Source organism: Paroedura picta, chromosome 11 (assembly GCF_049243985.1).
Source record: "Paroedura picta isolate Pp20150507F chromosome 11, Ppicta_v3.0, whole genome shotgun sequence".
Classification (NCBI taxonomy): Eukaryota; Metazoa; Chordata; class Lepidosauria; order Squamata; family Gekkonidae; genus Paroedura; species Paroedura picta.
Window position 1 is genome coordinate 39,817,616 of NC_135379.1, and position 14,196 is coordinate 39,831,811.

Below are 14,196 nucleotides of genomic sequence, written 5' to 3' on the forward strand. Positions count from 1 at the left end.
AAATGAGCTGTAATGCTGGAGAAGTGTTTATTATAGTGAAGCACATCTACCGTGGCCAGGCAATTTCATGGTATTAAGTTTAAGTTATTAAGGTAGGATGATGATGCCAGGCACTAACTCTTATGTTCATCCTACCCAACTACTACAACTTCAGTTCTTGCTTGTAATCCCAAACATGGTTGAAGTTGCACAAGAGCAAGTTAAAACTGAATCTAGAATCCCAAATAGAAACGACAAGTATTAACATGATGATTTAGGGATGGATGGCATGAATGGTACAAATGCCTGGTCATTGATAGCATTCAGCCTGCCGCTGTCACCCACTGTTTCTGCCTTGGGGTTCTCTAGGATCCATTGTTGCACCTGGGAAATAATATTGTCGGGGGGCTCTGGAGCTTGTTTTCATTCAACTTTTGCCAGGAGAGACAGGAGCAGAAAACACCCACACAGCAGGTCAAAACTCAAGCATGGCTTTACATTCCAGGGGACAGCTCATCCCTATTGCTTCCAAGCTTGTGCAAGTCTTCTGGAAGGCTCTCAGAACAGTCTGATGAGGATAACTCTTGTCCTTGGTCCCCAGCATGTAATATTTAGAGCTGCAGGTGAATGACCAGGGCTGGCAGGGATTTATTTCCCTTTACGATCTATATGTATAATTTTCTTCTTACCCAATGAATTTTTCATCTGCCAAAGTTATCAAATGTCAGATTTGTCATGCATTTCTTAAACAGGCTTACCCTTCTGTTTCCAATCCAGTGGCAACCCCAGGATTCCCCTGCCCCCCCCCCAAAAATGTTTGCTTTCTGCCCTCCCTAATAGTGACTCCCTTGTTTTCTAATGGAGTTAATGAAAGGGGTGATTATGGTGGCCTTTATGGGCAATGTCTTGTGAAGCAGAGATAGCAGACAATTCCCCTCCTGCCCCCCTCATACTGATATTGAAGAAATAATTTGTTATGGCTGCGGATTAATATGTGCTGGGACAGATTTGAATATTCACAAACGTGAGAGCAAGTTTGTTTGTTTGTTTGTTTGTTTGTTTATTGATTTCTATACCGCTGCTCGCCGTAGCCTCGTGGCAGTTTACACAGAATTCTAAAACAATAAAACCCCAATAAAATCCCCATTAAAATTACAATCACAATGGCGACCATAATCCCTAGTAATCCCTCCTTGTTCAGGGTGGGGCACTAGATCTAATCTAATGTAATGAGAGCCAGGGCCAAGATGAATTTGGGAACCTTTGCTTTCTGCCCTCCCTAACTGTGACTCCCTCATTTGCTTTCTGCCCTTGTGACTCCCTCATTTGCTTTCTGTTTATATTAGCTGCGGATGATTTCATCTTTTCCTCCATCATCCCGATGAGGAATGGAGATTTATTCTGTTCACGTACCAAAGGAGAGAACTGCTGAACAATCTGAGGCCCCTGAGACCAAAACTGAGGCAAAGCATGACTGCAGAACCCAACTGTTCTGCTATCTATTGCTAAGCACGAGCGCTTTGTGACGGCCGGCTCACCTTGACGTGCTGTCATTTCTTTTCTGTCCCCGTCAGTGGTTTTTGAACGCTTACTTTACACAAAGCCAGCATCCTAGCTCAGCAAAGACTTCAAGAATCACTTAAAAACAGAGCCAAGTGAGCTTTCAGTTTTTGGGGGAAGGATCTTGAGACCTTCAGTAACTTATGACACCTGTGTTCCCCGGCAGGCTCTTACACTCTCCTGCAGAGAGTGCCGTGGTGGTCTGCAGAGTTAGCTACAATCCTGGCTTCTGCAGTAGATGGGAGAAGCCAAATAGAGCCATCTGCACTGCCCATTGGCTTTCATGGGAATGTTTAACTCATGTCACCTCATTTGCATTTGCTAAAGCATAACAGCAACCAAGCACAGGATTCCTGTTAAACTCCGTTCTCTTCACACCATTTCTCCACCCACTCATTTATCTTTCCCCCTAGTTAGTGGAGGTTTACCAGCAATAGCAACCCCCTGGCACAAGTTGTTGCAGTCTAGAGATTTGGAAATGGGCTTATCCAGATCAGCAGGGATAATGCATGTAGGATAGCTTTGTTACAGTGATAAATTGCTTTGTACAGTTTCAGGACTGAAACAGTTCCATTGACCTCAGTAGGTCTAGGGATGGATCTTACTAGCTTTACAGTTGTTGGAAGATGTCTGAAATGGTTACACTAGGAATAGTGGGACCTGTGCAAACAAATGGCACATGTAGCAGGGCAGGAACTGCAATGGAGGGCAAGACTGGGAGAGGTCAAGCAGAAAAGCTGATAGGATCCAGTCCCTCATCTTTATCGCCAACATGAGCAAAGTGAAATTTAGCTCTGCATTTTAGAGGGAGAGGGAAATGGAACAGGGTACATTAGTATTGGATTCATTATGTGTAGTACTCTGAAAAGTATCAGAGATTTAGAAAACATTCCATGAAATGTAATTTTTGGAATCATCAAACTGTAGCTGTCTAATCATTTCAGTTTACAGCAAATGACTTACCTAAATGACAAACTGGGATTTTTGTGATGAACATTTAAAATCATGTGCTCTTAAATTTTGCTTGGTATGTTGGTTTGTATTCATAATGACAATTTCATAGTTGAATAGACACGGTAAACAAGAAACAATTAAAATATGTTTAGGAATCTGCATATGCAAGTACAGATAGGCGATCTCAATTTAAAGAGAAATATGAAAATCTTAACAACTGGAAATCTGTGATGATAGGATTCCTAGTCTGAGAGCAAATACTTTTCACATATTGCTGAAAATCATAAGACAAAATGAACTTTTAAACCTTTTCAACAGTTGTGATGGGCACCAAGAAGTAGATAGGAAATATCTTCTTCCTTAGACTTACTGTACTCCGTGAATATTTGAAACTTTGCTTGAATTTTAACTTTTACCATTTGCCTTGTGGTTGGAGTGGATTTTCTAACATCTGTTTGCAGGTCCCTTTTTAATGTAAGAGTACCCACTACAGAATTCTGTCCGCCCCTACCCACACACACACTACTTTGCTTACTACTTGATCGCTGCTTAAGAAGACCAGATCACTGCTTAAGAAGACTAGGCACATGTATGAGGGAAAAGCCCTTTCATGATCCATTTTTTGTTCATATCATTATAAATCCTCCATAAACCACACTGCCTGTAGAAAGTCAGGCTCCTGGAAGCACACTGGGCAATGTTGTTGAACTTAGGAAATATGAATTTCCAATTAATGACCCAAATGGCCATTGTAAGATTAATGTTTTTGGCATTTACTTTTCCGGAACCTTAATGGCTTGTCCCTGACCTTTGAAATAACACATTTGACAACATATATTCTATACTCTCTGTATGGTGAAATCTAGTTTCAAGATACTCCTATGCTATCTTGCCATAACCTTGTGAACACATTGGGCCATTCCATCTTTCCTTTTTCTTCTTTCATTTTTTCCTTTTTGAAAAATCCTTCCAATTTAAGATGTCACAATCCCTCCTGTTCCTGGGGAATTTCTGCCCATCAGACATGAATGGTTGGTTCCTGCTTGAAATTCATACTTACTGTCTTGCCATTGGGTATGGGGAAATATCCTGGGAATTCGTTCATCCCTGAAGAGTTGACAGGGTAGTGTTTACCCATGAGTTTATAGAGGCTTTTATAAATCTGCTTGATTCCTCTTACAATTTGGGGGTGGGAATTCTGCCAAGGTCCTTGCTAGCTCATTTGTTTTCATTTAACATCTCTTCTTTTCAACTCTTAAAAAATGTCATCTCTCACCTTGGTTGGTTGTCATGCTTCAGTCACTCCAGTTATATGCTCAGTCCCACTTTGTTTTCTGTTCCTTTTTTACTCCATTGGTTATAACATTCAAAATTCATTACCTTAATCAATATGTTGCAATATGTTACATCTGACAACTCCCCCATTTTCATTATAATACCAAAATAGCTAACTGCATTCCAATAGCTGTATATATTATTCTCAAATATTTCCATTGCAAATTTTAACACCTATAGATGTTTCGTTAGGAATTTCCACCAGAGAAAACTCCATTCTCTGCCAGGAGAATGCTCTCCCTGTGAGCTTTAATCAGTCCTCAAGCAGACTAGGATATCAAAGCAAATATATACTGAAATACATATTTGTGCATGCAACCCCTGTGTTTGATTAATATTTTAATTTCAGCAAATAGCTAAGGTCTTTCCCATCTCAAGCATAACATAAAGTCCTCTAAGCATGAAAACATCTACTTAGCAAAACAGGTATGAAAACGCAGGGTGGCCGACATTCCCTGGGACGATTGTGGCAGCTCTAAGAACACTTTTTGGGGCATAATCCCCACTTAATAGAATTGGATTTACTCTGAGTAGACCAGCTGAGGAGTGGTTGCTAAATGCTTAATGGTGGAACGGCACACTCCATGCTACACTTTATATATTCTGGGATTATTATTTTAACCTATGATTCCAGAGTCACAGTTTGAAATAAAGATGTAGATACTGCAAAACACTTTGATGAGCTGATTTTGTGTAATGTCAATACATTTTAATGGGAAAGAAAAAAAATGAAAAGGAAGGATCCAGTGGCCATACTCGTTCCAGCTTTCTCTGTACATTTAATATTTTTAAAACAATGGAGAATTGGGTAGCATTTTATGCACAACACAATCAAATAGAAATATTTTGTAAACATTGTGAGAATGTAACTTTTAGCATCTTGATACAAGTATATGCCTACAATCTTTGTTAAAAAGCAAACAAACAGTAATCAGAACATTCTTCCGGAAGGTTAATTATTATTGAAAGGAAATGGCCTTCAGGATCTTGTATTAGAATGCTTTTATACTTGGATGCACCACATATATCACAACTCCTCCTTTTTTAACCAATGCTGAGGCCACAAATTAATTTTCTAGCTTTTTAACGGTTAGCAAATTTTGATGTTTTCTGTTAACATGAGTTTCTTGAAGGCAGATTATATTTGCTCTGAGCTTTCTAAATTGGTTAAAAGTTTTGGAGCATTTGCTGGCTGCATTAAGTCCATTAACCTTTACAGAGAGAATCTTCAATGTCTCCATGTTGCTGGGAGGTTCCTGCTGCCCCTTCCTCATGTCCTGACCAGACGTTCTTTGTTGATCTCGTTGTGGGACTTCTTGTTGCAATTGAGCCATGGCAGATCCTCTAGGCAAGGAATCTGCCAATTCTTCTGCTTGTTGAAGTGTTTTGATAATTTTCCTTTCTGACAACAGGATTGCATCCAAGGCAAATGGAATTTTCCAGAAATATCTTATGTTTTGACCAATTAGAATAGGAAGTGGGATTGTGCTCTCTTCCAGAGGATATCAATGGGCAAATCTTGAAATTGGTGAACTTCTTGGCTGTCAAGCTTCAAAAGATTGGAATTATTTTTCTCCAGCAAAGTTCTCTTAACAAGTTTTGTTGTTGTTGTTATGTGCGAAGTCGTGTCCGACCCATCGCGACCCCATGGACAATGATCCTCCAGGCCTTCCTGTCCTCTACCATTCCCCGGAGTCCATTTAAGTTTGCACCTACTGCTTCAGTGACTCCATCCATCCACCTCATTCTCTGTCGTCCCCTTCTTCTTTTGCCCTCGATCTCTCCCAGCATTAGGCTCTTCTCCAGGGAGTCCTTCCTTCTCATGAGGTGGCCAAAATATTTGAGTTTCATCTTCAGGATCTGGCCTTCTAAAGAGCAGTCAGGGCTGATCTCCTCTAGGACTGACTGGTTTGTTCGCCTTGCAGTCCAAGGGACTCGCAAGAGTCTTCTCCAGCACCAGAGTTCAAAAGCCTCAATTCTTTGACGCTCGGCCTTCCTTATGGTCCAACTTTCGCAGCCATACATTGCAACTGGGAAGACCATAGCCTTGACTAAACGCACTTTTGTTGGCACGGTGATGTCTCTGCTTTTTAGGATGCTGTCTAGATTTGCCATAGCTTTCCTCCCCAGGAGCAAGCGTCTTTTAATTTCTTTGCTGCAGTCTCCATCTGCAGTGATCTTGGAGCCCAGGAAAATAAAATCTGTCACTATCTCCATTTCTTCCCCTTCTATTTGCCAGGAATTGAGAGGGCCGGATGCCATGATCTTTGTTTTCTTGATGTTGAGTTTCAAGCCAACTTTGGCACTCTCTTCCTTCACCCGCATCAACAGGCTCTTTAGTTCCTCTTCACTTTCTGCCATTAGAGTGGTATCATCTGCATATCTGAGGTTGTTGATATTTCTCCCTGCAATCTTGATCCCAATTTGTGACTCCTCTAATCCCGCATTTCTCATGATGTGCTCTGCATACAAGTTAAATAGGCAAGGCGACAGTATACAGCCTTGCCGAACTCCTTTCTCAATTTTGAACCAGTCAGTGATTCCATGTTCAGTTCTCACTGTTGCTTCTTGACCTGCATATAAATTTCTCAAGAGACAAATAAGATGCTCTGGTATTCCCATCTCTTTAAGAACTTGCCACAATTTGTTGTGCTCCACACAATCAAAGGCTTTAGCATAGTCAATGAAGCAGAAGTAGACATTCTTCTGGTACTCCCTAGCTTTCTCCATGATCCAGCGTATGTTGGCAATTTGATCTCTAGTTCCTCTGCCTCTTCGAAATCCTGCCTGTACTTCTGGAAGTTCTCGGTCCACATATTGCTGGAGCCTAGCTTGTAGGATTTTGAGCATAACTTTGCTAGCATGAGAAATTAGTGCGATGGTGCGGTAGTTTGAACATTCTTTGGCATTGCCCTTCTTTGGGATTGGAATGTAAACTGACCTTTTCCAATCCTGTGGCCATTGTTGAGTTTTCCAAATTTGCTGGCATATTGAGTGTAGCACTTTTACTGCATCGTCCTTTAAGATTTTGAATAGTTCAACTGGAATGCTGTCACTACCACTAGCTTTATTGTTGCTCAGACTTCCTAAGGCCCATTTGACTTCACATTCCAGGATGTCTGGCTCCAGGTCAGTAACTACCCCATTGTGGTCATCAGGGATGTTAAGCTCGCTCTTGTATAGTTCTTCTGTATAATTTTGCCACCTTTGTTTGATCTCTTCTGCTTCTGTGAGGTCCCTACCATTTTGGTCCCTTATCATACCCATCTTTGCATGAAACGTTCTCTTCATATCTCCAATTTTCTTGAAAAGATCTCTGGTCCTCCCCATTCTATTGTTTTCTTCTATTTGTTTGCACTGTTCATTTAAGAAGGCATTCTTATCTCTTCTAGCTTTTCTCTGGAATTCTGCATTCAATTGGGTGTATCTTTCTCTTTCTCCCTTGCCTTTCACTTCCCTTCTCTCCTTAGCTATTTGTAAAGCTTCCTCAGACAGCCATTTTGATTTCTTGCATTTCTTTTTCTTTGGGATGGTTTTAGTTTCTTTGGGATGGTTTTAGTTAACAAGTTTACTGTCAAGCTAATCAGTATATCTCTTGGTTGATTCCTGTGTGCTTCTGCTTTGGGGAAAACTCTGTAAACCTTATCAATACAAATATCCTCATCCGGGAGATATTTTCCAAGCAATGTAATAAGTCCCTGTCACAGATCTTGTTTTCCGCAACTTTCAGGAGCCCCTTTAATCCTCCTATTTCTAGATCTAACTGCAATTTTCAGGGCCTCATTTTTCTGCTGCAGTTTTACAATCCTGCAGATCTAGCTCTACTTGTTCAATTTTGTTCTTTTGTTCTCCCAGCTCTTTGGTGTTATCCTCTACCACAGCTTTCAGCCTATCAAACCTGTCCGAGAGCTCTTTCTTGCAGTCTTGAATTTCCTTCTGGATTTCATTGACCTGTTTATGCAACCCTTCAGCAAATGCTTTTAACGCTTTGCTTTTCTAGAAGACGAGCCATCTGTGTCATATCCAGGGTTTCTTCTTCAGACTCCTGTGTTTCCAACTCTACTTCTTTATCTTTATCTATAATCTTTTTAGTTCTTCTCAAAGTGGCCATATCCTTCTTTTGCTTCCAAAAATCAACCAGATCCTCAATTTGGTGACCAGTCAATTTAGGAAGAGTTCTGGATTTTCCTGACATCAACCTACAAATATTTTGTCATCAGAGCTCCAAGATCAGTTACAATAGACAATTAATCTGATAATTAAAAAAACTTATCAAACCCTAAACTACCCAAAAATACTAGTACAATTAATCTTTCTAGTTTTAACAGGTTGCTTTATAACAAGATTAATAAGAAAAGAGTTGCTTATATAATAACTATCACACTAATATTAGCCTTACAGTTAGCTATAGAAAGGTGGGACCAAGTAAAAAAAGAAAAAAACAAGAGACCAAATAAAAAAGAGAAAATAAAAAAGAATAAGGAAGAATCAAAATTTTAAAAAAGAGGGGAAAAAGCAATAATTATAAACCAGTCAGGCAAAAATAGAAAAATCCATCCCATCTGTTTCAATGAAAGAGTTTCCAAAAAAGGGCTTACAGCCAAAAATTTAGAAAAAAAGAGAAAATAAATAGGGAAATAAGCACCAATGGGGAAGCCTCTCCGTGAAACAGTGGCTTTACCATCACTGAAATGAGCCAAATGCAGAGGGGGAGCGGAGGGAGGAATCCAAAGCCTAAAGAGGTTTTTACTCATGCTTCCTTGGGATCAGTTAACAAGGCATGGGTCTTTCAGTCCATGGGCAAAAAAATGGGAGTCCAGGGAGGGGAACTAGTCCATTCAAAGAAACTGTTCAACAATCAGAAGGAAAAAAAAACAGAGGAAAGAAATGGAGGCAATGGCTTCTGGGCCCCAATCAAAGGAAGCTTAAGATCCAGAGAACGACTCTCCATGGATTAGCAACAGGCCCCCTAGAGCTCTGAAACTTCCCAGAGCCCTTAAGGTGGGAGTTCAGCAAGGCTCGCACACCTTGTTTACTTCTGCCAAGTGCTGGTGTGTTTGTCCCCTCCGTCTGGACCAGGATCTCACCAAGTGCTCAAGCCACCATCTTCTCCACCCCTCAGTTTCTTTCCTAATAATTCACAACATGGAGTTTGCCCTTTTTTCAACACTGCCATATTTTCTACATTTTCTACATTTTCATTAAGCTTTTCATTATAATAATCTCTAATGAGCCTCTTGTGGCGCAGAGTGGTAAGGCAGCAGTCATGCAGTCTGAGGCTGTCTGCCCATGAGGTTGGGAGTTCGATCCCAGCAGCCGGCTCGAGGTTGACTCGGCCTTCCATCCTTCCAAGGTCGGTAAAATGAGTACCCAGCTTACTGGGGGGTAAACGGTAATGACTGGGGAAGGCACTGGCAAACCACCCCGTATTGAGTCTGCCATGAAAACGCTGGAGGGCGTCACCCCAAGGGTCAGACATGACCTGGTGCTTGCACAGGGGATACCTTTACCTTTACCTATAATAATCTCTATGTGTCTACTTGGGCCTGGCCATCCTGGATTTTAACTTTATGCATAGTAACCTAATTACCCATGGTGACTAGATTGTCCCATATCATAGATACCAACCTGTGCCTTTGAGTCCTCACTTCTAGTGCCTTCCAATTGCTCTAGACCAGCCTTCCTTAACTTTTTTACTGTTGAGAAACCCCCAAAACATTCTCCACATTTCAAAAAATCCTGAAAGTGGCATGATCATGCAGAATATGGTTGGGGAGCTTAGCTGTGTACATGCCCACCTGGGGCCCCTCCCCTCCCCACTGCCTCCAAGCCCATCATTGGCCATTTTGAGTGGCGGATGGGTTAACATGACTATATATGGTCATATCACTTGATAAATATAACAAATGTAACTCATATATAACAAAATAGTTAACTCCCACCCATTTGGGAAACCCTTCCTGGGCTTTCAAGAAACCCTGTAGTTTCACAAAACCCTGGTTGAGAAAGTCTTCTCTAGACAGTATGAGAAGTCTGCAGCCTTCACACCCAGTAAGCAAGTCACCATGCTCAGGATGCGTGTCACAGACCTCTCTGTCTATATTTGTAATGCTGGTATCTCCCACTACCAATAGCACACCTGCCAACCCTAGATGGATAACCTCAAAAAGAGAGTGTATTGGTTACTCATCCAAGGAATGTAGCCCCTCTATCGCATCATTTTCCTTTTCATTGATCTGTCGCCCGCCTCTATAGAGAGGCAGAGGAGATATCAGCATCACAGGAAAGTAGTTCTAATTGGTTCCCATCTTTTTTTTTTTCACATGCCTATACCTTGCTAAAATTCTCCAGACTTGCGAACCTTAGCCTCCATGAAGCAAGCTTGTTCCCTGAGGTCCAAGACTTCCATACATTGACCACAGCCCCATATCTTCTGGTCAGCAGGTAGGCAAATAGTCACACATGAAACACTTTGAGCAAAATAATGAATAGCCCTTAGTACTTGCTGTTTTTCTGCCTTCATGGCTGTTCATGTCATTTAAAGCTGTCAAGATGAAGAGTAACTTACAAACTTAATCGTTCGTCAGATAACTAAATTAGTTTTAGAAAGGTATCGCTTCACCATCATCAGTTACTTATTTCTTTTGCTCTCGCTTTGCTCCTAGTTTAAAAGTATACAAATGCATATTGGAAACAGGAACAGGATGTAGTTATGACCCTCCCCCTCATATTTTCAATTTATTCCCTGATTCCCACACCTATTGTTGTTCCTTTAGTTTTTTGCTTTGTTTGTTGTTGTTGTTGTTGTTGTTGTTATTTCTCCGTCCCTCCCCTCCAGTTCTTTTGTCTGGTTACCTTGATTCCGGAAGCTGATTTGGAATTGTCGTTTTGCTTGTACATAATGTTTTGGTCATTTTTCTTTGTTTCATCCACTCCCACACAGTTCCAGCCCACTTTTCAATGATAGTCTATCACAGTCATCAAACTGCTCCCTCCCTCCCAGCCCGAAGATGAGTAATTTTATTTTCAGTTTTTATAAAAAGGCACTAGAATGTCGATACAGCACTGTAATGATAAGGTTAGGAGGATTTCTGAATTACAAACTTTCATTAAAAGAAAATAAGGCTTTGTTTCCTTCTCTTGTGAAGATATAAGGGAGAAATTTGTACCTCCTCAAGGAAGGGGTAGAGGCTTTTAAAAAATGAAAGCTGGATATTCAGAGAACCTGCTGAATGTATTGTTAATATATATCAATATATTGATGTTCCAATACTTTTCTTTGAAAAATTGCAGCCATTACATTGATATATCAGTAGGACAATGTACATAAATAAAGAAGAGAGATGTACTATGATGTCAGGAATGATGACAACAATCTCTGTTGAAAACCCTGATTGTTTAAGGCATTGGCTCCATAACTGTGAGAATGCAGGAGGAGGGGGACATACAGGATAGGGCTGCCAGCTCTGGGTTGGAAACTACTAGAAACATTGGGGGTGGATCTAGGAGAGGGAAAGATTTGGGGCAAGGAAGGATTTCAGTGGAGCATAATGCTATGGGCCATTCCACTCATCTAAGAACATAGAGTTAAGCCAGTGCAATTGCTTAACACTATTAAAAATTGTGCCCCCTGCCATTTCTCACCTCCTCATGTTCTCACTTTCTTCTCCTGCTTTCTCATGCTCCCAGGCACTCCGCACTGTTGATTAAAATGGCGGAGGAGAGGGACTTGCTATAGCCACGAGTCTCCCCCTGCCTGTCAATCATGGCAGCCAGCCAATCACCTTTCTCCCAGCTTTAAAGGGCAAGCAATCTTTTATTTTAAAGTAAAATTTCTCCGTTGCTATGCCTATGCATATTATCATAGATGCATAGTGCATAATTTACTGCCACCCTATTTTGGAATTATGAAACTTGAAGATCAACAGAAATACTTATTTTTCCGATTTTTTTTTTGGGGGGGGGGTTGTGAGGCATGCTTTGTGTGCCAACGGTGGGTGGAAATTTTCTCTCTCTTCCTGGATCAAGCAACATGTATTCGTTGCTCCAGGCAGCTTGGTACAAAAAAAAAGCCCCATTCCAGGGAGAAAAAGGGAGGCAGGCACTGGAGATGGAGATCATGCTACTTCTGGCCACTTTGGTTACACACAGCTATTTTGTTAGTGGTTGCTGGTTGCTCCCTTCCCACTCGTGCAACATAGTTTGGGGAATACACTTTTTGCGATTCCCCAACTACCGCTTTAAAATGGAGGATGTAGCTGCTGGTTTGCTGCTGGAATGCTGGATGCTGTCGATGTCATATAAAACATAAAAACAAAAAGCGTCTGCAAGAGGTAACCCTTTCACTACATTTTCTGAATGCGGAATGGCCCAATGAAGTCTAACCCCCAAAGCAGTCATTTTCTCCAGGGGGACTGATTTCTATTGCCTGGAGATGAGCTGTAAAACTGGGGGGATCCCCAGGTCCCGCCTGGAGATTGGTATCCCTACAGAAGAAACATGGCCAAACTGATTCCAAAGGTTGTGGATCAACTGACAAGAAAATCAGTAACAAGCCTAGCATGTGGAAATTCTGCTGTCTTGATGAAAATTTGGTTAGGGGTAAGCAGAGTTCCCCCTGTCGATTCTTGTCCAGGAGCATTCTCTATTCTGGTTAAACTGGCAGTTGTTGTTCTCAAAGTTATTGTGTTTGCGTAGAAGATTGATAAATGCTACCCAAAGAAATCGTAATATGAGAGCCAGTTTGGTGTAGTGGTTAGGAGTGTTGACTTCTAATCTGGCATGCCAGGTTTGATTCTGCACTCCCCCACATGCAGCCAGCTGGGTGACCTTGGGCTCACCACAACACTGATAAAGCTGTTCTGACCGAGCAGGAATATGAGGGCTCTCTCAGCCTCGCCTTCCTCACAGGTTGTCTGTTGTGGGGAAAGGAAAGGCGACTGTAAGCTGCTTTGAGACTCTTTTGGGTAGAGAAAAGCGGTGTATAAGAACCAACTCTTCTTCTTCTTCAGGGCTCTCTCAGCCTCACCCACCTCACAGGGTGCCTGTTGTGGGGAGAGGAAAGGGAAGGCGACTGTAAGCTGCTTTGAGACTCCTTTGGGGAGAGAAAAGCAGCATATAAGAACCAACTCTTCTTCTTCTTCTTCTTCTTCTTCTTCTTCTTCTTCTTCTTCTTCTTCTTCTTCTTCTTCTTCTTCTTCTTCTTCTTCTGGTAGCAAGATGGTATGATGGTAGCAAGATTCTTTATAATGAATGTGTGTGCTTGCAGGCCGTTAAAACATGGCATGAATGTCAAATTTTCTTCCCTCATCATCATCAATATAATCATCAATATAATCATAACACAGAAGGGGTAAAAACATGAATGAAGTAAATTTGGAAATACAGAATGTAAAGGAAAAAATTGAATGAAAAGAATTTTGAGGAGCATCCCTGGTTTGGTTATACTCCTGGCAGCTGTTGTTGGGAATTGTTGAGCGTTTGTTTCCCATGGCCTTGATCCTGATATAGCCAGGGACTTGTTCATTTGTCATCTTTGATGAAGGTTTTGTTCGATCAGAAGTGTAGGGGGGAGGGGGGAAATCACATTCATTAGTGATGCCTAATGCATACCATCTGTACTCAGTTGTCAAAGAAATCAAAAGGCCGTTAAAACAGCCAGCATGTAGATGGATTAATTAATATTATTTTCACAAAGTCATAGATTTTGCAGCAAATATTTACACAGTTGCTGAGTACTTCCACAGCTCCAGTTGGAAGAGTTGCCAAAATCATATCGAGGGAGATAATAGTGACATGCACTGCATAAATTCCATGTTTCAATTGGAGCTTCTTCCCTGTGAAATTCAGGAAATAAGGCCTGGGTTGCTGTTTGTTTATCCAGGAACCATTATCCTAGTCAGGAAAACTATTTCAGGGACCATAAGAAAAGAATTATGACGATTATTATTTATTGTTTTAGGGTTTCTTTAATATAATCGAAGCATTTCGCATACATTGTCAGTAACGTTATATACAGTATAGCTTTTACAACTAGGCAGCTGAAATATTCCTTTTCAGAGCAGTAATAATTATTATTATTATTTGAATTTATTTTCCACAGCTCTCGGAAGAGCTGGCTCGTGACAGGTTACAAGGTAAAAAATAAAGATATAAAGTTCCCTAAAAACCCCACTAAAATTAAAACAATTAACAGAAATACAGATTCCAATAACAAGCGTATTGGCAAACTAACCCCCCACCTACACCCCTAGGGACTAGGGGCGAATTGCTGGCCATCACTGTTAAAATGTGGTGGAATCTTCTCTCCACACTGACCTCAATCATAGACCTGGTGAAAGAGCTCCATCTTACAGGCCCTGTGAAAAG

At 41.1% G+C, this 14,196-nt stretch overlaps 1 protein-coding gene across 4 annotated transcripts in view; it reads left to right on the forward strand.

Moving 5' to 3' along the window:
• The window catches only part of NEK11 (NIMA related kinase 11), a 111,440-nt gene that overhangs the window by 63,169 nt on the left and 34,075 nt on the right, over window positions 1–14,196 (forward strand). The window contains exon 13 of one of the 4 annotated variants that reach the window (XM_077303608.1): window positions 10,180–10,272. The exons of the other annotated variants lie outside the window; for them this stretch is intronic. Within the exon in view, the coding sequence (XP_077159723.1) occupies window positions 10,180–10,244 (65 nt within the window). The 3' untranslated portion in view covers window positions 10,245–10,272. Of the gene's footprint in view, window positions 1–10,179; window positions 10,273–14,196 lie in introns of those variants that run through there. 4 annotated transcript variants of the gene reach the window in all.